At 46.1% G+C, this 25,964-nt stretch overlaps 1 protein-coding gene across 1 annotated transcript; it reads right to left on the bottom strand.

The window, feature by feature from the left end:
• Positions 1-3,552: 3,552 nt before the first annotated feature.
• LOC106800123 (pancreatic lipase-related protein 2-like) lies at positions 3,553-24,388 on the bottom strand. Its single transcript, XM_087432980.1, is given in 12 exon segments — positions 3,553-3,783; positions 6,174-6,341; positions 7,237-7,348; positions 9,493-9,622; positions 11,638-11,756; positions 14,130-14,249; positions 15,450-15,569; positions 17,318-17,429; positions 18,102-18,236; positions 20,042-20,167; positions 21,613-21,767; positions 24,316-24,388. Coding segments are annotated over 12 exon segments (1,434 nt in total). The 3' UTR covers positions 3,553-3,719.
• Between the last annotated feature and the right edge of the window lie 1,576 nt (positions 24,389-25,964).

The raw sequence follows: 25,964 nt of genomic DNA, 5'->3' as shown, positions 1-25,964 counted from the left end.
AGGGAGGATCGTATTGTGTGTATCTCAGGAACAGGGGCAAGTAAATCAGGATTTGAATCCAAATACACACGTGGGACCATCTTGGGGTCATAGACACCTACTCTGTCATCTTTCACCAGCAACCCCTCCTACCACCCACAGACCCTGAACTCCAATATATTGTAAACCTCTCTGTGTCTCCTTTTTCTCTTAAATTTGCATAAAAAATTAAAACTACAAAAAAGTAACATCGACAAAACACCATTATAACCACCACCTGCAATTAGCAAAGTTGAACCTTTTGTCATATTTTCTTCAAATCTTTTTGTAATGAAAAATAAATATGACTTTGCTCATAAAGAAGGACTCCCAATGTCCATGTTTTGATATTTTGTACCACATGTGCAGTGAGTAGTATTTTGTGAATAAAAATGTATATAAATGGTAATTTCTGTATCTAAATGGTATTTAGCACGTATTCTTGATACGTGCTTTTCTCTTCAACAGGACATTTGGGGGATCTACCCATGTTGATACATATGGACCCTAGTTCATTCTTTTTAGGTGTTAAAGTTATATTTTGGACAATCTGATGGGTGCAAACGTCATCTTGTTGCTTTCATCTGTATTCCTCTGATTACTAGTGGAGACGAATCTCAAACATTTATTATTCAGGTTTCTCTTTGTGCATTGCCTGCTCATGCCCCTTTGTCCGTTTGTCTATTGGGCTGTCCTTTTCTTTATGTATTCTGAATACTAATCCTTTGTTGCGTCCATTCAGATGCCTTCTCTGAGGCTGCGCTTGTCTTTAATCTTTGTCTTTGGTGTCTCTGTTACTTTTAAAGAATAACTCAGGCCTACCCGCCCTTCCTGCTTCAGTGACTGCCTGTTTATCATGTGCCAGGCGCTGAACTAAGTGCTTTATCTTATTTAACATCACAGCCACCCTTTGCGGGAGGGATACTGGGATACTTACTCTTCCTGAGTAAGTGTTGAGGTTGGAGAAGGGAAGTAGACAGCCCGGATAGTACAGGTGGAAACAGAGGATGCTGGGATTCAAGGCCAGCTCCGCCTCCCTGCAGTGCCGAGCATGTAAGGCCTCTATCACACTGGGAGAATTAGAGTAAAGATTAGAGTCATTACAAACTCTTAGGAGGAAACACACAAGGTGGTTCTCAAACTGGCTGTACATCTCCCGGGGAGTTTTAAGAAGTGCTGGTGTTGGGCCCCACTCCTGAAATTCTGATTGGTCTAGGGTGTGGCCTGGACATGGGGTTTTCTTTTAAATCTCCCCAGTTGATTCTAGTATGCGGCCAGGGCTGAGACCTCTGTGCTATAATGTGTAGTTTTATTGTGATCTAGGAAGTCTAGTAGGTCTCAGATAAGGACCTATTTCACTGCACCAGGCCAAGATTTTAAAAGCTGTATAGGGCTTCAGGAAAGAAAATTTCAGAAAATACAAAGAAAAAAGGAGAATGAAAGAAAAATCCCAAGGTATTGAGCTCAAGCACTTCAGTTCCACTGTGAATTAGAGGCGTCCCTGCAGAGGGGAGGGAGAGCTCCTTCCGCCCTCATTCTCGGAATCTCCCTGGATGCATCCCCTGTAGTTCTCTTCTAGCGCCAGCCACTGCTGTCACGATGCCATTCACGGAGTTGCTGAATAAAGCTGTTTCTGGATTCTAAGACTTGACCAGTGAATACTCCCATTTCTGTCCAACAGGTGTACACTACACCACCATCCCCCACCACCATCCCACCCTCTACCTGCCACCTGCCGTTTACTCACCAGCGCCCCAGGAACAAGTGAGCAGGTCAGCCGGGGGCTAGTGGGAGGCCATGTGTGGGGGAGGCCAGGCTGGAAGGGCCACACTCCGCACAGGCCCCAGCAGCTCTGCCTGTGGTGGCACCAAGTCCCCCAAGATCTGGGCACACTCCACTACTCATTTGCCTTGAAAGAAGGCCACACACGCTGCGGCCCTATCCAGCTCAGGAAGGAAAGTCAGAAACCTGGGCCTGGCCATCCCACTGGGCCCTGAGCAAGTGTGAGTTTGGGCGGTTAGAGCCCTCTGGGCAGTCCCTGGGGTTAAGACACCTACAGAACCTTCTGTGTATGAGCTGGGCCCAGGCTGGCCAGGTATAGGCCCCGTGAGCCGCTGCCCCAGACCCTCCAACTCACTTTTTTTCTCCTAGGAAGAGGGATAAAGTGGGGAAAATATCTGCATATGAGAGAATACTCTGATTTTCTTAATATTAAAGAACTCTTTAAAGTAAAAATTATATTAAAAAGATGTCTAAAATTGACAAACAACTTGGACAACTCACAGAGAAAGAAATAAAGGGCTATATAAACATTGAAAAAATGTTCACCCTCATTCTTAATAAAACAAACGCAAATTATAATTTAAGGAAAAGCACTTTTATGCACCAAATCAGCAAAAGGTTTGACAATTCACCATGTTGGTGAGGCTGTGAAGCACTCTCGTGTTAGAACGAACTATAGGAAATTGCCACCATTGACTTTTCTGGCCTATACGCACGGCAATTTCATATGGTTCAACCTGCTGTGTTGTTTAGAGTATAAATTGGTACGTTCATTACAGAAGGTAATTTGGCAATACTGATCAAAGTAAACATATTCTAAACATTTATTGGACAAATATATATAATGTAAAACTATCATAAAAGGATATTAATTGCATGAATATTCATAACAGGAAAATTTTGGAAACCACTTGTATGTCCATCAGCAGGGACAATGACACCACATGGATCCCTCGATGGAATCTGTCAAGCAGAGTGAAGAATGAAGAGGCTCTTTCTGTACCACTAGAGACTCGTATCCAATTTATCATTTAGTGCAGAAAGCAAAGTGAGAACGGTGTCTATTGTATGCTACCATTTCTTTGGGGAAAAAAGTGGCTAGGATGGGGCTAGGGTGTGTGAGATGGTGAGATCTACCCATGTATATGTAGAATGTTTCTGGAAAAAATTCAAGTTGTCTCTGGGAAGAGGAACGGAGAGGCTTGAGGGTGAAGGTGGAAGGAGCTATACCTTGTATAAGAATAGTCTTCTGGATTATTTGCATTTTGTACCATGTGTGTGTATTAACTTTTTGTTAAGCCCCTCTACCTCCAATGGCACGGGCAGATTTTAACCTAAATAATAATCGCCCAGAGTTACTCATGCCACAGGCTGCTTTTCCATAGATCTGCTTCCTACCCTAGGAGGTCAAACGCTGGGTGGGTAACACGTGGAAGCAATGATGACCTTTTCAAACAGGACAGGACTTGATTGTCTAAGGAAATAAAATCCATTAAAGCAGGCCACACAAAGTGCCCTGGAGGAGAGAGATGGTGCCAGAGGTGGACCCAGGGGAGCTTTCAGGCCTCACCTCTGGCCAACTTGGCTCCAGTCCCCAAAATCATTTCTGAAATATGACCCCAGAACATGGATGATGTCAAACTAACACCTCAACATCAAACTGAGAGCATTAAAAATTTATTAGCACAAAGATACAAGAAAGCACCACATTTTTTTTTCTGTGAGGAAGATTGGCCCTGAGCTAACCTCTGTGCCAATCTTCCCCTATTTTGTATGTGGGACGCTGCCACAGCATGGCTCGATGAGCGGTGTGTAGGTCCACACCCAGGATCCGAACCCAGGAACCCCAGGCCACCAAAGTGGAGCACGCCAACCCAACTGCTACGCCACCGGGCCAGCCCTAAGAAAGCACCACATTTTTAACAAGGGTAGAGAGATTGTAAAACGTCTTCTTGCACCGTGTCGCTGCTACAAAACTTATACCTGTGGAGGAAAACATTTTCAGCATGAGGCTCATTTGCTTGTGGAAATGTGACTTCAGATGAGTAAGCAGCATTTAGTCAACCCCCTGGAATTCAGACCCCTTTGACTGAAAAGCTCTACTACACCAGGCAGAGTCCAAGTGATTCTTACTAAACAAACATGCTCAAAAGCATCCCCCCCCACCCCCCCGCTGTGGGCTCCTAACGTGCTGAGAGTGAAGCAGCCGTGTCAGACCAAGGATTGTCAAAATGAAGGGGTCTCTGGTGGGCCTGTAGCTTTGGTCCTGGCCTGGAGGTCCAGGGGCCAGGGCCGCCCCAGCCTGCCCAGAGGGGACGCTCCCTGTCGAGCTAAGATCATGGAGGGTTCTTCATACACTGCTTCTGGGAATGTTAAATGGGGCAGCTACTTTGGAAAACATCTGGGAGTTCCTTTAAAGGTTAAACAGAGAGTTATCATATGACCTAGCAATTCTGCTCCTAGGGAAATGAAAACATATGCTCACACAAAAACTTGTATGTAAATGTTCATAGCAGCATTATCCTAATAGCCCCAAAGCGGAAACAACCTAAATGTTCATCAACTGATAAATAGATAAATAAAATGGGGTATATCCATATAATAGAAAATTATTTGGCAGTAAAAAGGAATAAAGTACTGATAGATGCTACAATATGGATGAACTTTGAAAACACTATGCTAAGTAAAAGAAACCAGTCACAAAGGACTATATGTTGTAGGATTCCATTTATATGAAATGTCCAGAATAGGAAAATCTATAGAGACAGAAAGCAGATTAGTGGTTGCCTAGGGGTGAGAAAAGGGATGGGGGGATGAGCTGGTGATGACTAATGGGAATGAGGTTTCTTTTTAGGGTGATGAAAGTGTTCTAAAATTGATTATAGTGATGATGGCACAACTCTGTGAATATACTAGAAGCCATTGAATTGTACACTTTAAATGTGTGAATTGTATGGTATGGGAATTATATCTCAATAAAGATGTTTAAAAATAAAAGATCATGGAGGGTTGTCACTTCCGAGGGAGCCTGGACAGGTTGGGGCAACCAGCCAGCCATGAGATGCAGGGCACTTCCGGCCTCCTCCTACCCTTGGGGTGTCTTTAACTAAAGGGGGATGGTTGGCCAAGCCAGCCCTCCCTCAGGGCTCAGCTTCAGAAGAGGAGCTTGACAAGGGAGATCTTATGTGGAGTCGGGACTTCGGTGTTTGGGATGTATAGTGTGTGAGCTGTACTGTTCCTGAAAACAGTAACTCCACTCCCACCCTCATCTAAATACTGTGAAACCCAGACAGTTCCACAATGCATTCCACTGCAAGGCCTTATGGACTCCTCAGCTCCACGTCTGGCTGTGTGAGCCGGACAGGCCCAGCGGAAAGAGGACTGGACTGGACGTCAGAAGACCTGGGTCCAAGTCCCTGTTGTGCCTCATGCTCGTGCTCTGCTCTTGAGTATACAAAGTAATGGCACAGCCACGGTGACATCTGATCCTTCCAACAACCCACCAAGCAATTGGGAATATCACCGTTTACAGCCAGCGCAGTTGTGATGCAGCTGAGCAAGGTCTTGACGTGTGTTTTTGAAAACATTTTGAAGTCCAATAGTCTTCCGTCTAGTCTCCCTGTGTAGCCTTCGACAAGTTACTTGACTTTCCAAATATCACTTTCCTCATCTTAAAATGAGAGCACTTAAAAGGTGATATTTAAGTTTCCTTCAGATGCTAACATCCTCTTATTTTCTGGTGATCCTCTTTCAAGGTGGCCTTCTTTCTTTCCACATTTTAAACACAGTTATGTCCTCTCCCAACTCCTACCAAGTAAGATTCTATTCCCTCAGAATAAGAGCTTGCCACTGTGAGCTAGATTCCAACTAGCCTAGATCCCTCTCATTCCATAGTTACCAACCAAACCAATTTACACTAGTAACTGCACCCCGACTGAAATAACTCAGAGATTTCCTAGAAGTACTGCCCAGGTATTTTCCTTATTGTTTAAGACAAAACAGTCTCATATTTGCTGTTTCTCAAATCTATGCCTTACAACTGATCCCTTGCTCCAGCTAAATTGAATTTGGCTTAAGGAAAATGACGTTTGATTTTTCAAAGTAAATCAGATGGATGGATGGAGAGTTGAGATAAATAGTTGGGTAGATGAATGGCTGGATGGCTGGATGACCAGCAGGATGAGGACACAGATATCTGGATGGATAAGTGGATAGGTAAGTGGTTAAGTGGTTGGACAGAAAGGGATAAATGAATGCATGGGTACATGGATACGTAGACAGGTAGGTGGGTGATTGGATGCATGGATGGATGCACAGATAGATTGACAGGTAAATATAGATAATAAGACTTAGATGGAATGAAAGATACGCACTCAGTCCCATCTTCACCACTTTGCACCGTGATCTGGGAAGCCCCCAGTTTGGGCCGGAAGAAATTTATCACATGGTTATTCCAGAGAAACTTAACCTTCTGGATTTTTCCAACATTGAGATCCACATCAATGTCAAGCATATGACTTGCATCTGGTTGGAGGGATCCTCTGAAAACGCAGACATAAATGTTATATCAGCTGGATATATGAATACATAAGATGATAGCAATCTATTGTTTCTCCAAACAACGGCTGCTGTTGGTTTTCTGCAAATACCTCAAATGACTTCATACACACCTAGAGGCTGTTAAAACACAAATGTATTTGTGAAGAACACACCTTTAAAAAATAGTGGGCTCTAGATTTTCTACTGTCCTACTTTGTCCCTAGATGGAAGTCAAATATCTGGGGTGGCATATTAACTCCGTAAGTTCACTACAGGACTAGTTAATGAATGTCTTATGTTTAAAGATGCATGTGGCTTAGCAGAGGTCATTTGTTAGCATCTCATATATAGGATAGGAAGTTGTCAAAGAACTTCAACTTAACATGAAAAGTATTATGTAAAAGTTAGTGCAAAACAGAATCTAATTTTACAGAACAGTTATGCATTCATCCAACACATTCTTACCAAGCACCTCATATGTCCAGCAAAAGCTAAGAGCTGATGTTACCACAACAACAAGCTGGCCTCAGGCTTCCCCCATGTATGGGGGATGGAGTGTGTGTGTCGAAGGGGAGGAAGTTGCCGTATAAATGTGCCTCACTGAAGGAGAATTTGATATTCGTAAAACTTAAGTTGGGAAGCAATGATTGACATTCCAAAAGGAGTTAGCACATATCCCATTTTAAATAGTGAGTTCCCTCTCTCTGGGCCTCGCTCTTCTCATATGTAAAATGGGGTGACAGAATTAGATGCTAAGACTTCCTTCTAGCTCTGACATTCCAGGATTCAATGGGTGTGTATAATAGAGAGCTCGATTTATCAAGCAGTTTATGCTCAATCTTTTATGAATAATCTATTATGGAAAGTATGGCCATTTCACTTTACTATCAAACTTACTTGAAAATTTCATATTGTTTTGAGTTGCCATTACGTCCATACAAAGCAATCCTGATGTACCCACTCACTTTCTTTTTTCCAGCCAGTGTGACTGATACTCTGTATCTCCAACCTGTCCAAAGACATACAATCAGTTCAACTGACTCATCTTGTTGGAAAAAATGACCCCATGGAAGCATTATTGTTCCCAGCTCTGAATCCCCCATGGGTATGACTAATGGTTTTCTCGAATGCACTTGGTCCCAGGAATTCAGATTCTAGGTGGGGCCGAGGGACTCAGTGGGAGGTAAATATTATAGTTCAGCACAATCTCTTGTCAATACAGCAAGGCATGTGCCCTGATGGATGAAGGGCAGCTTGTTACTGCACCTGCATAGCACCTTGCTAGACATCACTACACTAGAAAGGCCACAGGGAAAGGGAGATGTTTGTGGTTCCAGCATTTGGATAAACCACCTACTGCTCTCTTCTAGTTTTTTGCTATTTTCACATACAATGGATTATTCTCAATAGAAAAACAACCCAGATAAAATTTAAACCCTCTTTCATCCGTACGCCATCTACTTGCTCTCTACCATCTACCTCCATCCCAGGCTCTTCCTCGAGGTAACCACTTTGGTCTCTACACTTAATCAAGTCCAATGGTTCCCAATCGGGGGTGATTGTGCACCCCTGGGGACATCTGACAACATCTGGAGACATTTTTGGTTGTCACAATGTGTGGGGGGGGATGCTACAGACATCTAGTGGGTAGATATCAAGGATCTGCTAAACATCCTGCAATGCACAGGTCAGCCCCCTACAACAACGAATTATCCAGCCCAAAATGTCGATAGTGCTGAGGTTAAGAAACTCTGATCTAGAACTTTCTCTGAGCGTTTACACACACACATATGTATATAAAAGAATATCTAGTGTTTTTCCCTCTCCCATAAATAGTATGTCCTATTATCTCCACCCATCCCCACTCCAAACTGACTCACCAGCCTTCTCTGTCCTGCCCTGTGTTCTGGAAGGCCACCCTCACCAGATATCTTTGCTGCTGGCTTTCGGTTGAGTTCAGCCAATAAGAGGGTTACGCAGGATATAGAAGTTGGGAGGAGAGAGGTGGAGGTATTTGCTCCCCTGCTCTCTCCTTGCCCTAGTACCAAGGGTCTAGCAGTAATTCCCTTCCCTATGAGAGCATGCCATTCCTGGATCCGCAGCCACTAGATTCTGGGTGACTTAGCATCCCTTCTTTGTTCCTTTAACCCTGACCACAGCTCTCAAAGTAGGCCCTTCAATAAAGTCTCTTCTTTTGAACCACTTGAATGAGTCCTCTCTCCTGTCGCGACCCTGACTGACGCATGTTTGTGCTGCGTGCTGTTTCGCTACTTGCCTTTTCACTTCATATGCCTTAGAGGTTTTCTCTCTTCAGGACATAGAGCTATCTCCTTCTTTTTAAAGGTTATGTACAGTACTTGGTTGTTTGCCAATTGGTGGTCTTCTAGGGTTTTTTCTCCCCCCAGTCTTTTGGTATTAAAAACAATGCTGCAGTGAACATCCTCGGGCATACCTTCTTATGCACACATCCAAGCATTTTCCTAAGGTATATCCTGAGAAATGGAATGGCCGGGTTAAAGGAACACACATATAAGACTTTGTAGATACTGCCAAACTGTTCTCTTTCGTGATATATATTGTGAAGATTACATGAAATACTGTATATGAAAAGTGTTTTGTTAAGTGCTATATAAATTTTTTTTTTTTAATTTAAAACTCCCTTGGAAAACGATTGCTCTTCTATTCAGCCACCATGTAATATTACTTATAACAAACAAATCTTGATGATTTTACTATCTTGTACTTTTTAAATGAGCAACTGGGCAAAACAACAATACCAACACAGTGTATGAGTGTGTGTGCACATACATGTATGCACACGTGTATGCGTAGGTGGTATATGATAGATAATCACAGGCTGACTTCTTGACTTTGCTCCAGCTTGCCCTCTTATTCTGTTAATAGATCCATCCATCCTGCCACAGGGGTGGGTGGACATGTAACCCAGCCTGGGGTTGTACTTTACTCCACTGTACTTTATTGTACTTTACTCCACTGATCAGGATTATTGCTTAAAGGGGTGAACAGGAGACCCTTTTGGGCTGAGTGGAGTTGAGTTTCTGTCAGTTGCTACCCAGGATCCTGACTAATAAGACTGGTACACCTTTTAAAATTATTTGCAAGAATTTTTAAATGAGTAAAATGGAAACTTACAAGTAAAGTTACCACTGTCTCCCGTGTTCAGGAAAAAGGTTTGCCCCACAGCACTGGTTTTCCCCTGAAATTGGTCAGCATAGTGCCCCATTTTGGGGCATCCTTCAATTGGACAAGGGAAACAGCTACTCTAGTGAAAAAAACATAATTTGTTTGTTAGTAGTAGGCCTTTGACTCAATCAATCAGTTAATCAATGAATTCATCTTCCCATCCATCCTCTTATTTACCTATCCATACACCTATCCATCCTCCATCCACCCTCTCTTCTATCTACCCATCCATCCATCTATCCATTCATTCCCTATCCATCATCTCATCTACCTATCCAACCATCAATCTATCCATTCATTCCCCCATTCATCTTCTCATCTACTACCCATCCAGCCATCCAGCCATCCATCCATCCACTCTTCCACCCTTCCACTGATCCATGCGTCCACCTACCCATGCATCCATCCTCAGACTTGTGTAGAGAAATGTACTAGGCCCTGCAGGGTACCCAAAGAAGTACTTGGAAAACTTAGAGTACAGTTGGGGAGACAAGTCATATCCAGGAAGCTGTAATATTACAATATGGAAGGGAAATGCAAGATGTCTCTAGGGAGGAGTAAGTGGGACAGATAACAAGTTATTTCAAAATAGCAGAGGAAGAGAAGATCTGTCACCATTTTCACATTAATGTGAATTATATAATTGATCCCTATTTGATGCTTTCCGAATGGTAGCTCATTAATTGCGCCTGGAGGAGGTAGTTTGCTCTTTTCAGATCAGACTAGCACTTTATGCTACAGTGTCACTGGTCCTCTGTTCTTTGCACTCACCACATCAATTTTGCATGATGTGCAGAACTCTTTTGCAATTTGGAAAGCACAAGAGAAGTGAAGGAGGCTATGTGTATTGTTATCCATGCCCTAACAATAATGACACAACCAAGGCTACACAATGAATATTTACAGACCTTGGGGATTGAGTATGATGTCCTTTTTACCTTAGTTTAACCCAAGAATGTCAAGATCAAAATTACTTTTGAAAGGAAAACGTGTGAATTTAAATCTATTTTTATTTTTCCCTTTGAGAAAAAATATTTTGAAACTTCAGACTTTCGCAACCCCTAATGTAATAATTAATTAAAGTAAGAAACTCATCCCTTTTACATTGGTTTGTGATTGCAAAACATCACCTCACAGATTACTTAGGGGAAATAGTACTTTTATAATGGAGAAATCTGGCAGATTTTTTTTACCTTAACCAAGTAATCAAACTGTATGTTATCAATTAATGGGACCAAGCACCGCTAAATGAATACCTCTGGTTGTGATACACTGAAAAAGACCCAAATCACCCAGTGAATTACAAAGATACCATCAAACACGTTCAGATTGTAGGATATTCTACTGAACACCTGGCCTGAAGTCCTCATAACTGTCAATGTCCTGGAAGACCAAGAAAAAAATGGGGAACTGTTCTAGATTAAAGGAGACGAAAGAGACAAGACAATAGATGCAACGCAAAAAAGAGAAGGAAGGGAAGAAGGGAAGGAGAGAGGAAAAGAAAGAAAGAAGGAGGGAAGGAAGGAAGAAAAAGGAAGACATAGATCTAGAGGACATTATTTGGATATTTGGAGAAGATTGAATATGGACCATATATTAGAAAATATTAGTTTATCAATGTCGAATTTCTTGAACGTTGTTCTATAGGAAAACGATCTTGTCCTTAGATGAATGATAAAGTATTTATGAGTAAATCATCATAATGTCTTTAATTTACTTTCACATAATTTAGAAAAAAGTATACATACACACACCTCGTCACACACGTACACACACATATAAAATGTTAACAATTGGTGCATCTAGGTGATGAGTGTACAGGTAATCATTGTATTCTTTCAACTTCTGTGTAGATTGGGAATTTTCTAGAATGAAAAGTTGGGGATCTAGAAAGGCCCAGCCCAGCCAGGTCTGTGTGGTCCCCCTCCTGCCCACCTGGCTCCCAGGAGGAAGCACACTGAGGCTCAGCATTTCCAGTACCTCCTCTCAATGGTCGTGGAGTTACAGCTCTTTGTTCATTCCAAGCCACAGGGACAAAACCACCAACCACAGGGCCACCACCAAAATATCCCCCGGGCCTCTGGTGTGACCTACCGCCTGGAACTCATCGTAGGAGGCACACGGGTAGCCCAGGAAGCCATCAGGGCTGAGGATACTGCTTGAGTAATACTTGTAGCTTCTTAGGTGGTTGCAAGCCGCAAAGTTTTGGGTTCCTGAGAAAGCAAAGCCTATGGGAGCTTGCTGAAGGCATTTCACTTTTGAAGCCTGAACCATTCTGACTGAGCCAGGAATCACCTCCACATTTCACAGGTGGGTGTTGGCGTTCCAAAACGCCTCGGTCACAATTAGAAATTTCTATCATCAGCTTTGACACACTCTGGGGCAAGTAGGAAATCTGGGGACTTGTTTAGTAATGGTGACTTCCTCTCCCCACCACTGTGTCCATTTGCTGAGGGCCGACTCAGCGAGGCAAGTGTTGAGGAGTGACAAGTTCTAACAACCATGTTTGTCCAAACCTCCAGGGGCCACGCATGTAACAGAAACAAATGAGAAGGGCTGAGGGTTTGGGGGGGGCAGGGGATGAGAAATATATAAATGGAGACAGAGAGAGAGAGAGAATAGCACAAGCTTTTAAAAGAGGTCCTACACAGCCTTTAATGGTTGTTGCATGTCAAAGGCCCAGATTGCTTGTTCTTCTGCTTTTTCATGAGAAGCCAGCATCTTGACTTTCACATGAACATCTTGCCACACTCAAATGACGGCAGTACACTTCCATTTTTAAACTAGTCACTGTGAAGGCCAATCTCATGCCACCTTGGGTGGTGTTCTGCCCACAGGCTGCATTGTGAGAACTCGGGATCACCCTGGACAGGTCTCCTGCACGAACTAAGCTTTTCTGTGCCTGGGGCCTCAGGCTGAGAAATTCCTCCTCCTTACTATTCCAGGCACAAAATAAAAGCAGCAGAGAACAAGGTCACTGTGGCCTCTGGCCACTCTTATTTACCATCTTTTCCTTTAAACCAAAGTCCTCTTGTTTGGAAAATTGTTTATTTCTCCAGCTACTAGGTTCAAAACTTCCCATGGAGTGACCCACAGTGACCTTGGACATACCTGGGACCACTTCTGGGGGGTGTGGTGGGCTTTGTCCACTACCCATGGAGAAAGGAACATTCCCCTTTGTGCCCAGGGGGGTTAGCTCTCCACAACTCCCAGCTCCACTGCACCCGACGGCCCAGCGACTTCCAGCTGAAGCCAGGTTCTGCCTGCCCCACACCTACTCTCATTACCAGACAACAGAACCTGTTTCGAACTTAATTGTTTCTTTCATCCAAAATTGCTGCCCAGGGATCCCATAATAGAGGAACAAGTGGATTTAATTGTTCCTCAGGGCCCAGCGCCTGGGTGACTTGGAACTTCACACAATAGAAAGACTCCAGTGTTCATGGGCTTGTTCACTCTCAATTGCCTCTTTAATTAAAACTGGGCTCCTGGCTATTATGTGTGCCCCACTTGTCACTTCTGGGAGGGGGCAGCCCTCACTGTAACTCTGGTGTTCTTTCAGGGAGCGGAACAGCCATGTCTTCCCTGGGGTTACCTGGTGCTGAGCAGAGAGGAGGTAAAAGCTCCATTTACTGTCGGTGGATGTTGGCTGTTGCTTCATCGACCCTGCTCTTTAACATCAGCATGTGGAATATTAAAATGCCACAGAGGGCCACTCAGCTCAACGTAATGGACTGTTCTGTTTGCTCTGGGCTGGGCCCTGAGCAGGGTACTGGGGTGGCTGGGATGCCCCCGACACAGCCCCTGGCCTCAGGGAACTACCAGCTCAGAAAAACAAAGACTAAAATGAAATGATCAGACTCAACGCCTCCACTTTCAGAGAGGAGAGTGAAGCTTGATTTCAGTGGGGGGGCGACAGGAATAGAGCAAAGGCCAGAACAAGGGACAGCTAATGGAGACAGTGCGTTAGGTCACCTGATCTTAGGGGCACTGAGCCTGAACTCAGATAAATGCAGACGCACACAAGGCTCATCCCCCAGACCTCCGGTCCTGCCCCTCCAGGCACGGGCACTCCAAATCCACACAGCATGTCCCCAATTGGTCTTCTTACCAGCACAGTCCCCCTCCATACCTAGCACCTGACAACAGCAAACAGCAAGGAAGTCAAAGCCCTTCAAATCTTTGCTTACGCCCTGTAGTTCTTCAAGGAGCAGGCACTGAAGGAGGATGCGGGCCAAAGCCAGGGCTGGGTGTTTGCCAGTGTGTCAGTGCAGGCCAGGTCTCAGCATCCTGATAACGGGGGGAGGTGGCACAGGCTGGGGCATGAGGCTGGCCTTTGCAGCGGGAATTGGGCTTCAATCTAGGGTGGCCTTGGGCAAGTTTTATAACTTTGCTGAACCCCAGTTTCCTCATCTGTAAAATGGGGCTAATCAGAGTAACTATCTCATGACTTTGTTGTGAAAATGCCTGGCACAGAAAACGCACTCCAGAAGTGGCGGCACATTCAGTATTATGAAGGCCAGACCACACACCCTGCTTTCTCCCCAAGGGACGCAGCTGCTGTCTTCCTTTTCTTACTTACGTACCTTCCCATAGTCCATTTATGTCAATGATGGTTGAAAGGATATTTTTCTGACATCCAGGCATTTGATTTCCTCCATTTGGATAGAAATCCAGATGGCCCACCTTTTGGCTCATTCCAAAACCTGAAACATTGGAAGGAGAGATGAGCAGGGAGGTAAGTGGTCTCAAAGTGAGGTGGTGGCCACAGAGAGTGTCAACTTGTTGCAACCAGAGTGAGAGTCTTCTTGGCAAATTCTCCCCGAGCATGGCCACTCTGTCTCTGTCTCTGCGGAAAGTTCTCAGAGATGAGCACTTGCCAAGGACAAGGAGATAGCAGAGGAAGTGAGATGAGGGGGAAGGGAGGCTCTGGGTGAGTATGCACACGTGTGTATTTGTATGTGTGACTGTCGCCTGTCTGTCTTGGAGACACCTTGAACAATACTTATATGCCCTGATACCACTGTTCACCAGTAGACACATATCAGGACTGCTGCAATTTTTATTACTTTCAATAAATTTTAAAAATTTGATTTCTATGTTATATTGTTATATGGAGAGAACATAACATTATATTGTTATTTTAAGAGCCCAGCAAAATGGCTAGGTGCTTTGGGTTTTGAAGCACACAGACCTGTGATCTACCTACAGACTCCAGGATCTTAGGCAATTACTTGACATTGTTTACCCCTAGTTTCTTCAGCTATGAAATGGTAACAATAATATCTACTTTTTAGAATTGTTACAATGATTAATGAGCTAATGAGTACAAAATGTTCCATATAGACATGGTAAACACTCAATAAGTGATATCATCATCATCATTATTATTAAAAACATATCCTTTATTGGCACATTTCATGAGTGGTTGTATAAGAAAATATTGAAAAAAATGTTGATTTTAGAAGAATTAAAGAAAAGGATATATTTAATCTCCCGTAAAACAAACTGTAACCAAAGCTTTGGCAAAAAAAGTAAGAAAAAATTTCAAAAATTAACTGAATTTTGCAAGTACAGGTCAAGCATCAGTAATGAACACATCTGCCACTCTGGATATTGGCAGACTAGGGAAGATGCAGGGTTTGAAGACTGAGCGACAACCTTCCACAGGCTGTAGAAGTGTTTTTTGTTCTGCCCGGGGCTGCAGGCTGATACCACTGGCACGGTACTGGCTGTTTATTTGTGGCTGGCACCCATTCCAATTGGTTGGTGCCCAAGCTATTGCTGTGATTAATCATTTTGAATACCACCCCTGCAGTATGTGTATGTCAAGGGGGGAGGGAGGTTGCCTAGACTCACTGTCATCAGTCATAGCTAGTCACCACGAGGCAGAATGAGGAACTCACCTAGGAAAGGAATTATGGGAGCAGAATCTGTGTGAATTGCATCCACAAACATGGCATCAGATGGGTCCAGGCGAACCTCCTCAGGTGTGCCCTGGAAGCACGGCTCTGCTGGATCCAGTCCTGAAAGGGGAGAGGTAGACAGTAGACCCAGGATCTAACCCCTGTACCCACAGAATCCTGGGGGCTCCTGGGCAAAGGGCCCCATACTCCAGCAGCCAGGGTTTGAGGAATTGTGTCTGCAGCTCCTGGTCTGCTTGGGAGAGAGAGGCTGGGACAGACAGGCTGCAAGTGGGGTCATTGCCTATCAAAGAACATCCAGAAATGCCCAGTGCCTGGGCTCCATGGAGGATCCAGTGGTGCCCCTGGCCCCTCATCTCCCTTTTCTTTTTTTCCCTCACACATGATACTACCTGGCCACTGCGCTCCAAGACTGCAAGCTCCCTGGATTACCCAGCTCCTTCCTGGTCCCGGAGCCCTGCACAGTCTATCCCTCTGTGTCTTTGCTTATGCTGTCCCCAGCCTGAGGCTCACTTCCCCACATTCTCCTCTCATCTAAGTCTTTCCCCTCCAAGACCTGGCTCAAGCACCACCTCCTCATGGAGGATTTAGCTTCTCGTTTCTCAGTCCATTCCATCCACATTGCACAGGATTCTTTTGCACTTACTAATTCTGCTTTGAATTTTATTTGCTACTCAGTTGTCTGCCTCCTGGACTAAACTGGATTTCCTGAAGCAGAGGCTGTGCCTAGTTCATCTTCAAAGGGAAGCAGAGGGTGGCAGGGGCATGGCACACAGGACTCAGTGAGCTGTATTCCAGCCCCGGCTCTGCTCAAGGTCAGATGCCCGTCCTCTCTGAGTTTTCAGCTTCCTTATCTGGAGAGCGGACATAACCACCACCTACCTTACAGGGTCACTGTAAAAATCCCATGAGAAGATGTAGGACAAAGGACTGCAAACCGAAAAATTCTACGTGAACGTGAACTGTTATCTTTTATCCCTCACCCAATGCCTAGTACAGCAAAGCCCTGAGCAAAGGAGACATTCATTAATTTTTTTTTTTTTGTGAGGAAGATCAGCCCTGAGCTAACATCCATGCTAATCCTCCTCTTTTTGCTGAGGAAGACTGACCCTGAGCCAACATCTATTGCCAATCTTCCTCCTTTTTTTCCCCCAAAGCCCCAGTAGATAGCTGTATGTCATAGTTGCACATCCTTCTAGTTGCTGTATGTGGGACGCGGCCTCAGCATAGCCTGAGAAGCGGTGCGTCTGTGCACGCCCGGGATCCGAACCTGGCCCGCCAGTAGCGGAGCGCGCGCACTTAACCGCTAAGCCACGAGGCCGGCCCTCATTAAATGTTGAATTGAACTGTTTGCCAAAGTTACATACTGATTTGGCTGCACAAAATAAGTAGTTGTCTGTGTGTACGTCTTGTGTGCATTCATTTTGCCTAGTGATTCATTCATTCATTCAGTATTTACCGAGCACCTCCTGTGGCAGGTCTCAGCTAGCCACTTTCCTTTTCTGCCTGTGCCTGGCACAAAGACAATCAATAAATATTTGTGGAACTGAAGAATTAATGTAAAAAAAACAATCATTTGACTTTTTTTACTTTGCCATATTCTGGCAGTAATAACCCTGAAGTCATGGGTTTAATGTGCTGGTTATATATTTTTTTATAAATGCATTTTTATTCACAATCATATTACTTTCTAATACATATGAAAATATATGCACCATTATTTTTTAATTTAAGTCCGGGCATCACCTAAAATCAGTGCCCGGAGGACCAGTAGGGGCGCCCTTGGCCGTAGGAACTGCCCAGGCGCGGCCTCCAGCGCGCGCACCCCGGGCTGGGCCCCGCGCCCCTACCTGTGATCCTGCCCACGCGGCCCCCCAGCCTCCGGCCGGCCTCCCCCGCCGCGTGCGCGCCCAGGCTATGGCCGATGAGGTGCACGTCCTCGGGGTCGTAGCCCAGCTGGGTCTGCGGAGGGATGACGCGTCAGGTCCCACAGGACCGGGTGGGGACGCGCCGGCTCTGGGAGCGGGGATGCGGGCGGGACTCGGCTCCAGGACGCCGCCCAGGACAGCGCGACCCGGCCTTGGAGCCCTGCGGACGGGCTGGTGCGCGGGGCAACAGTGCTGACCAGCGGCCAGCGCGTCAACTGCAGGCCGCTTTGGCCGGGACTGGACGTCCGCTGCCTCCTCCCACCCACACCCCACCGCGGGGCCCCCTCCTCTCATCCCTGGCAGGGGTTGGGCCTGTCTGGGGAGAGCGTGGGTAGTGGGGCTCCACTCTGGGGCGCTCCAGAATAGACCTTCCAGAAGGCTGTAAGGGGCCTTGCCTCACGGGCTGAGAACTGCTCAGCAGCCCAGCCTGCTCTAGAAGTCCCACAACAGCCTGCAAGGGAGGCTTATTTCAAAAGGGGAAAGTGAGGCTCAAAGACGTTAGTTTGCCCCAGGCCCCACAACTGGGGATCTTCAGGACAATGCAGAGGGAGGAAGGGTGCAGCTTCATCTGGGAAAGGCCCTTCTTGGGCTTCCAGGCCCTGCCCCTGCCCACGGGTCTCCAGGCTGCCTCTGGGTGCAACCGTGGTGCTTGCCTGCCTCTGTGTCTGGCCCCTACCCACAGGACGTGGCCCAGGCAGGGTTTTACCGACAGCTCTTGAATGAAGAAAGCGATCTCCGCTCCCACCAGCCGGATGTTGTGGACGGCTTGAGTATATTCTGTCCAGGCCCCACGTCTCCAATCCACACTGATGCAGTTCACCTCCTCCACTTTCAGAATTTTCTGGGGAAGACAAACAAGGGGAGAAACCACTTTATTAACAGCCAAAGGTTGCACACTCCAGAGATAGGAATTCACATCCATCAAGCATCCAGTTTGTGTCAGAGCTTTAATATTCTTCACACTCGTCTTGATCCTCACCGCATCACTATGAACTGGGTCTACTTATCCTCACTTAACAGATGTGGAAACTGAGGTCTGGAATGGAGTAAGTGACTTGTCTAAGATCCTACAGAAGGTTATTGACACCACCAGGTCTGAAAGGTCACTTACTAGATCAGGGATTAGCAAAGTATTACCTGAGGGTCAAATCTACCTGCTTTTATAAATCAAGTTTTATTGAAACACAGCCACACCCATTTGTTTATATATTGTCTATCTTTGCTTCTGAGCTACAAGAGAGTTGAGTTGAAACCATGGCCCACAAATGCTAAAATATTTGCTACCTGGTCCTCTACAGGAAAAGTTTGGCAGCCCTTGCAGTAGATAGCTGAAGCCACAGGGGTGCTGCATTTATGTTCTGAACAATGCTTCCGTGGGAGATATAAGGTATTGAGGGACAAGTTTAATAAGATAAAATTTAGATTGAGGTAGACTACAACTCTCCTGAATACATGCATCTTTTATATCATGTGGTATGACCACAGTCAACTGCCCAAGCACAGATACTGGTCCCCTGAGGGGGAAAAATAAACGTCAGAAAAGGCCACTCCATATCCTTTGTTCGTTTTGGGATGCCCTAGACTGCACCTTGATTTGAGATGGGAAGCAGTTGGGTGGAGGCCAGGGCATCATGGTGGACAGCATACCCCCAATTCTCTCATATCTAAGTTCACACAGCCTCCTTCTGGCACTCAGGGGGCATGTGTAAACACCCCAACACCAAGAGGATCAGAGAACCCTTAGGCAGAAGCTGCTGGAGGTCTATTGCAGGAGACTAAGCCCCTAAGAGTAGGTATCTCCTACAGGGTAAATCTGTAGACACACAGGATTATGGTGTCTTATGGACAGAAGACCTGGTTTTGCATTCCACCTCTGGATTTGACTTTGGGCAAGTATTGAACTTCTTTGTGCCTTCATTTCCTCATCTGTAAAATGGGAACAATATCTATATCTTCCTTACAGCATTGCTGGGAGGGTCAAATGGGACAAGGACTTGAAGTGATTAGCACAGTGTCAGGCTCATAATAAGTGCTCGAGAAACGGATGTTACAAATAATAATTCACTACTAATATTCATGATAACTTTAGAGCCACACTATCCAATACTGTAGCTACTAGCCAAATGTGGCTATTTAAAATTAATCAAAATGAAATAAAATTTAAAATTCAGTTTTTTGGTTACACTAGCCACATTTCAAGTGCTCAATAAACACAGGTGGCTAGTGGCTCCTGATGTAGACAGCACAGATATAGAACATTTCCGTCATTACAGAAAGTTCTATTTGATAACTGTGCTTAGACAGTAAAATTTAAGTGTTTTTATGTTACGCAGGGTTTGATGTAAACCAACAGAGACAAATGCCAGGAAATTTGCTGTAGTTTCCACGTCTGGGACTTTCTGATTGGACTCTGGGTCTCTTCAGCCTCAAGAGGAGGTGGTTGGCTAAAAGTTGGTGGGTTGGGAGAGCTTGACAATGGTTGCCCCTGAGAACCCAGGTTTTCCTTGGTGGTTTAAGGAAGGACCCATCTCTCCCTGAAGTATTTTCTTTCTCAGTCTCAGGGGCATTGGGGCTGCAGTGTTCGAATCTGTGTGCTGGGTGTTGGTCTCACCAGGGAGTGGCCAGGCGAGGAGGGTGGACCCCTACCTTGCACATGTCTGACGGCCAGCTGTCCTCCCCCTTGTCTATGAAGCCGTGGATGATGAAGCGTGTCTTGCGGCCCAACTGGAAATTTCAAGCCTCGATGGTGGCTAGGTCGGTGGCAGTGATCAGCTGGTGTAATTGGAAAAGATGGATTTGAATGTTGGCCTTTCCAAACCGCAGACCTGTTAGAGCCAGTTCCAGTAAGACTGAGGTCACAGGTTTAAATCCTGTAAAATTGGTTCGGGCTAGAACAGGAATTCCTGATTGGGGGTTTGAGGATAGAATTCAGGAAGTCCAAGTTCATGGACTTTCTATTTTCATTAACCCCTAACTGAAATATAGCATTTCTGTTAATTATGAAATTAGGCAACAAGCCACAGTAGTCTTAGCAACACTCTGTCACCAGTAGAAGTCACAGATATGTTCAAGTCACAGATATGTTCATGTCAGTTGTTGCAGATATTTTAAAAGTCATTTATACTCATTACTATTTTAAATTACAGTAATTATTAGACCAACCCATAGACCTTGTTATTTAGTGAGACAATAAAGCAGCACATATATTACTATATCACATATTTATCTTTTTTAATGTTCTGTAACTGTTTTTTGCTATAATTGGTTTCCTTATAATCCAGTGTATTTTATTTTATGCATTTAAAAACATCATCCTTAGCAGAGGTATCAGAAGCATGAGGCGTGAGGGAGATGCAGCTCAGTAGAGTTGTGAGGGCATCTCCAACTCGTGAGACTTAAGGACAGACCCCTACGTGCCCACGGGCCTATTCAGGACCCCCTCCACAAGCACCCCTCATGGGCACAATGCCTAAAAAGGATCACAAAATAAAAACAGCACAACAACCACATCCAAGCAGACTCCCACCGGGGGCTCTGAGTGGGGAATTTGTCAGCTAGAATCCCGCAGTAGGTGACCTCAGGGACCAATAGACAGATACCTGGCTCTCTAAACTCTGCCAGGGACCAGAGCTGCGAGCTGCTTGAATTCTGAGCAAGTTCTTCTGGTCACTTCTAAGCACTTGGAGTCAGCCCGTCCTGCTTCTGCCTGGCAGGCCTTCTGGGACCTGAAGGATGCTCCCAGGCTCTTCACCTTTTCTTTCTTGTGGTTAAATGTCCCTTCTCCCCACCTATCTTCTAGCTCCTCAGGAAGGATTTACATCCCGCCACCCTTACCCCCTGAAGGGCTTCTCTCCCTCCACTGCTCAGTGCAGGAAAAAGACAGACCCTCCTGGGGTTACTCTAGGCCTGGGCTTCTCCATAAAAGCTGCTCAAAGCCCCTTTCTCCCAGGAGCAGGGTTCCCGTGCTGGGAAGCCCCTGAAGTTCTGTGCACGTGTGTGTGTGAATGTGTAAGTTTCTGGGTTGGGTGCCATAGATTATATCAGATACAAATAGGAGTTTATGAGCCTGAGAACTAAGATGGCTCGAGGTCTAACATTGGTGAAGGAGCATCACCCGGAAAGTTCCAAGGCAGTGAATTTTTCCTTAGGCAACCATGTGAAGGCCCCAGTATGGGCACCCAAATCCACCGCCATGCAGTCTCCATGCCCACTCTTACTTGGTAGTTGTTCGGATTCTCATTTGTGTACAGAAGAAAGCCGGTGTCAATGTCCTTGGGGGCCCAGGGAAGTAACTTCAAAGGCCGCTGAAGGATCCCGGCCCACGGTTTTTCATCAGAAAAGCAGCCAAGAGGTGGATAGCAGGTCTCCTTTCCTGGGGCAGGAAGAGCAATAGACAGGACACTTACGAGATTCTGAAAGGAGCAGTGTCATCTCAGCGGCAGGAGGACTCTTCAGGGTCAGCCCAGGGCTGGCTAAGGCCAATGGTGGTCTTGGTCTTTGCCAGTAAGTGTTCCCCAAACTTCTATGGTGCTAAGAGTCACCTGGGGGCTGGGAGTGAATGTGTGTCTTGCACATACACATTCCCAGGCCCCGCCCTCAGAGATTCTGATTCAGAGGCTCTGGTGTTTAATAAGTACCCTTATCATCAGGCCAAGTGGGGAATCACTAGGAATTCCTGGGAACCTTCTGCTTTAAAACTACCTCCTGGCCCCTTTACATATATTCATCAAGCATCAAGTATTTATCAAGTGTCTAAGGATTCTGTAGCACAGATGCTTCTTCGTTCGCGCTGACATCTCCAGTACGTCAAGCACAGGCCATGCACATAGGAGGCATTCGTGGGTATTTGTCCAATTTGCATGTCTTCATGTCATCCTTTTATGTGCATTTTTCTCCCAAATTATTCTCTACCATTTCAGATTTTCCCTGTTGTTCTTCGAAAAGGTAAATTTCTTAAGAACAGGGATGATTTATTTTTGCATCATACTGCATGTAGTAGGGGCTCAAGACATGCAACTGATGACCCAAATAACCACGTGTCAATCTGAGGGTCCTTTCTCTGGTCCACGTTTTCACAGGAGAGGGTCACTGAGGGTGACAAAGTCAAATCCAGAGGATTACAATCGGTCTTCTCTCTTAGACTTCCTCAACTCCTAAACTGATGGTGCCAAATATTGGTCATTCATTCAAAAACTGGTAGTAGTTAATATTTGTTGTTTAGTACGTGCTAAATACCACACTAGTGCTTTACCAGTGTAGTCCCATTTAAGCCTCAAAACAGCCCCATAAGTAAGGGATTAGCATTACCCCTGTTTCACAGATAAGGAAACCAAGGCATAGACAAAGTATGCTGCCCAAGGTCACAGCCATGGTAGAGCCAGGATTGGAACCTGAGAAGTTTAATTGGGAATAAAGCTCGGCAGTGAGGAGGCAAAAAGACAAATCAGGTACAAACCCTGCCCTGAAAGAGAGGAAATCTAATGGAGAATGCATTCTGGGAAGCAGGAAGAGTCCTGGAGGAAGGGCTGTAGGAGGAAAAAGCAAGGCTTGCTTCAGGGGTTAACGCAGGGGCTCGAAGGCCAGATTGAGACATCTGGGCTGGTGGTGGATGGCAGGGAAGTGTTGGAGGGTGGGCTGGGGGCTGTGCTTCATGAAGGTGTTTCAGGGAGCGAGTGTAGGTGGCTCAGAGGCAGGAGAGCCTGGGAGAGGCCAGCGGGGGGTGGGGCAGTGCAGGGCAGTGGGACTGAAGAGGTAAAGGGCATTCTAACTTCAGATGACAGTGGAAATTAAGGGGGTGATATTCCAGCCTGGTTTGGGACAAGTGAATTTGAGGTGCGATGGGAGGGCCTGCTGGAGCTGCCTGGAACTTGGAGGGGGATAGGGGGTGACCAGAGGCTGGGCAAAGCGGAAGCCCTGAGGAAGAGAAAGATGAGGAGAGTGCCTGGGAGTGACCTTTGGAAGCGCCCAAGTCTGGGGCAGGAGGAGGCAGCAGATCAGCACAGGAGACCAGGGGGATCAGAAAGGCCTGGAGGAGCAGCCAGACCCACCCAGGCTCTGCTGTCAGGATCTGGGTCTTGCTGCATGGCCAAGATGGAAGGGAATGCAGAAGTGGACTGGGGACAAGGCTAGGACTCAGGACGGAGGAGTCGCGATGCAGAAGAAAGCCCCAGCAGGGTTTAGGGGGGGCCAAGCCAGGCAGTGAGGGATTCTGAGTGATGGGAGGAGGTGAGGCAGGGAGGGAAAGAGACTCCCGAGTGCATCTGTGAGGTCTACCTGTGACGAGGTGGGGGATGGGAAGTAAGCAGGCTGGGAGCTCAAGGGGGCTTTGGTGGCAAGAGAGGTGATTTCTGTTTGAGGACAAGTAGACCTTGGATATCTGTGTCTGTATCCCTTCTGGACAGAAGCCAGAGGAGAGGGTCAGATTGGAGCTGGAGAGATGGAGACAGTAACTGTGAGAGGAGTGAAAGGGGGGCCGTGGGCAGGAGGGCTCTGGCAGACCTGGCAGGACAGGAGTTCTCAGGCGCATCACATCCGTGGGGCTTTAGTCTGCAGACATGCACTTGTCCGCTCAAGGGACTGAGGGTGTGGGGGCCTGACAAGAACATCCTGCTCTCTACCTGCCCCAGCTGCCTTCCACCTCTGCCCCCTCTCCCCACCTCACAGCCACTAGAGCCTTCGCAGGAGGAATGGGACAGAGCACGAGGATTACCCGGGATCATCCCTGTCAAGCACGTTGCCCTGTGTTTGCCACAGAGTCAATGCTCCCCGAATGGTGGCGATTGTTGTTTTTCTTGAAATAATGATAATGCTATTAATGATGATGATGATGATGATGATGATGATGCCTCTAGTTGCCTCACCCAAAGGCCAGCCCAGGCATAGTCACTTTCTCCCCAAAGGGATAATGACAGCATCCTCACCGCTGACTGTGGCCAGCAGGAGAAGGCCGATGGTCCAAGAGGGCAGCATCTATGCGGATGAAAACACAGACATGCACAGATACCACCGGCACGGGTATGAGGCTGGCAGTAGCAGAACCCACCAGGGCAGGAGCTCCGGAGCACACGGGACAGTGAGTGAAACAGAAGCCCGACACCTGGGCCGCACGGGGCTATCCCTCGAGGTGGGACCCTGAGGCTGAGGCCTCCCCGCACACAGGGAGTTGGGCAGCACCACTCTCGGACCCGGACTCAGGGTCTTCCCACTGCAGTGGTTCCCCCCTTCCGGGCCACATCCCTCTGGCAGCCCCAGCCCTGCCAAGCTCCCTGCCCCCGTGGGGGTGACTTACTGTGCAGCACCAGAGCTTCCACTTGCAGCCCAGCGGGTTGGCCCCAGCCTTTTATAACCCGGCTTTATCCTCTGGACTCCTTAGAGGGAGGACGGGAAGGCTAGACAGGGCTCTGCACGGGCGTGCTTTCAACCTATGTTATCATAAACACATACGGCCCACTCAGCCGGGGAGCAACACTGTTTATAAAGTGAGATTCGAGGAAAGGAAACCGACTTTGGGGATGGGAAAGGGCTCTGTTAATCTGAATCTACAGGTTTGGTTGCCAAAAGATTGTGTTCCCTGGGTGATAACAGAGAAACACCAAGCTGTGCTGCCTCCTGTTCAAAATCCCATCGGAAACACAAACCCCAAACCCCAAACCCCAAACCCCAAACCCTGTCTTGTTGTCCTGTCATCACCGGCAGAGCTGTGCAGGGATGGGAGTCTAAAGACTCGCCGTGCAGTGCAAGTGCCTGGGTATGAAGACACATGCCTTGTTTACTTTGGGGTGGGGTGGGTAGAGAGGAGCCCTTCAAAGAACCTAGACAGAGAATAAAAACAAAGGTAACCCTTTAAAGCGAGAAGCTCAAAAGAATAAAATGAACACTGTTCGAATATAGCTTTGTTTAGAAAAAATACAGTCTATTTTAAAGGCATTTCTGAGCCACATCGACTGTACTTGGAGCTGGAGATAAGGTGGAGGTCTTTTCCTTCCTTCACAGCTACGAGGAGCACTTGGGTGAACAGCCAGATGCCACCCTGCCATTCTTTAAATTGATGGGTAACTTTGATACATCAAAGTGCATAAATCTTGAGTTTAAACTTAGTACATTTTAATGAGTTTTGACAAATGTATACTCCTATGTATATGCCCCAGATCAAGATATAAAACATTTCCAGCAGCAGAAGTTTCTCTCATAATCCTTCAACCACCTCCCCCTGCCCTATAACAATGCTCTGATTCCTATCACCAGGTTAATTGGATCTGTTCTAGAACTGCATATAAATGGAATTATATAGTATGTGCTCCTTAGTGTCTTGCTTAATACATACAACATATTTCTGAGATTCATCCATGTTGTTACACGTGTCAGTAATTAGTTCCTTTTTATTGCTGTGTTATATTTATATATTTCTGTGCGAATATATCACAGTTGGTTTATCCATTCTGCGTTGGTGGACATGTGGGTTCTTTCTAGTTTGGGAATATTATGGATGATGCTGCTGGAACATTCTAGTCTAATACAAGTTTTTTGGTAAACATATGCACTCATTTCTCTCAGGTTTACACCCAGGAGT

The sequence above is a fragment of the Ceratotherium simum genome, chromosome 6 (genome assembly GCF_057802395.1).
Source record: "Ceratotherium simum simum isolate JZ-2026a chromosome 6, ASM5780239v1, whole genome shotgun sequence".
In the NCBI taxonomy this organism is placed as follows: Eukaryota; Metazoa; Chordata; class Mammalia; order Perissodactyla; family Rhinocerotidae; genus Ceratotherium; species Ceratotherium simum.
Note: the sequence above shows the minus strand (reverse complement) of the source record. Positions and strands in the feature narration are given on the sequence as shown.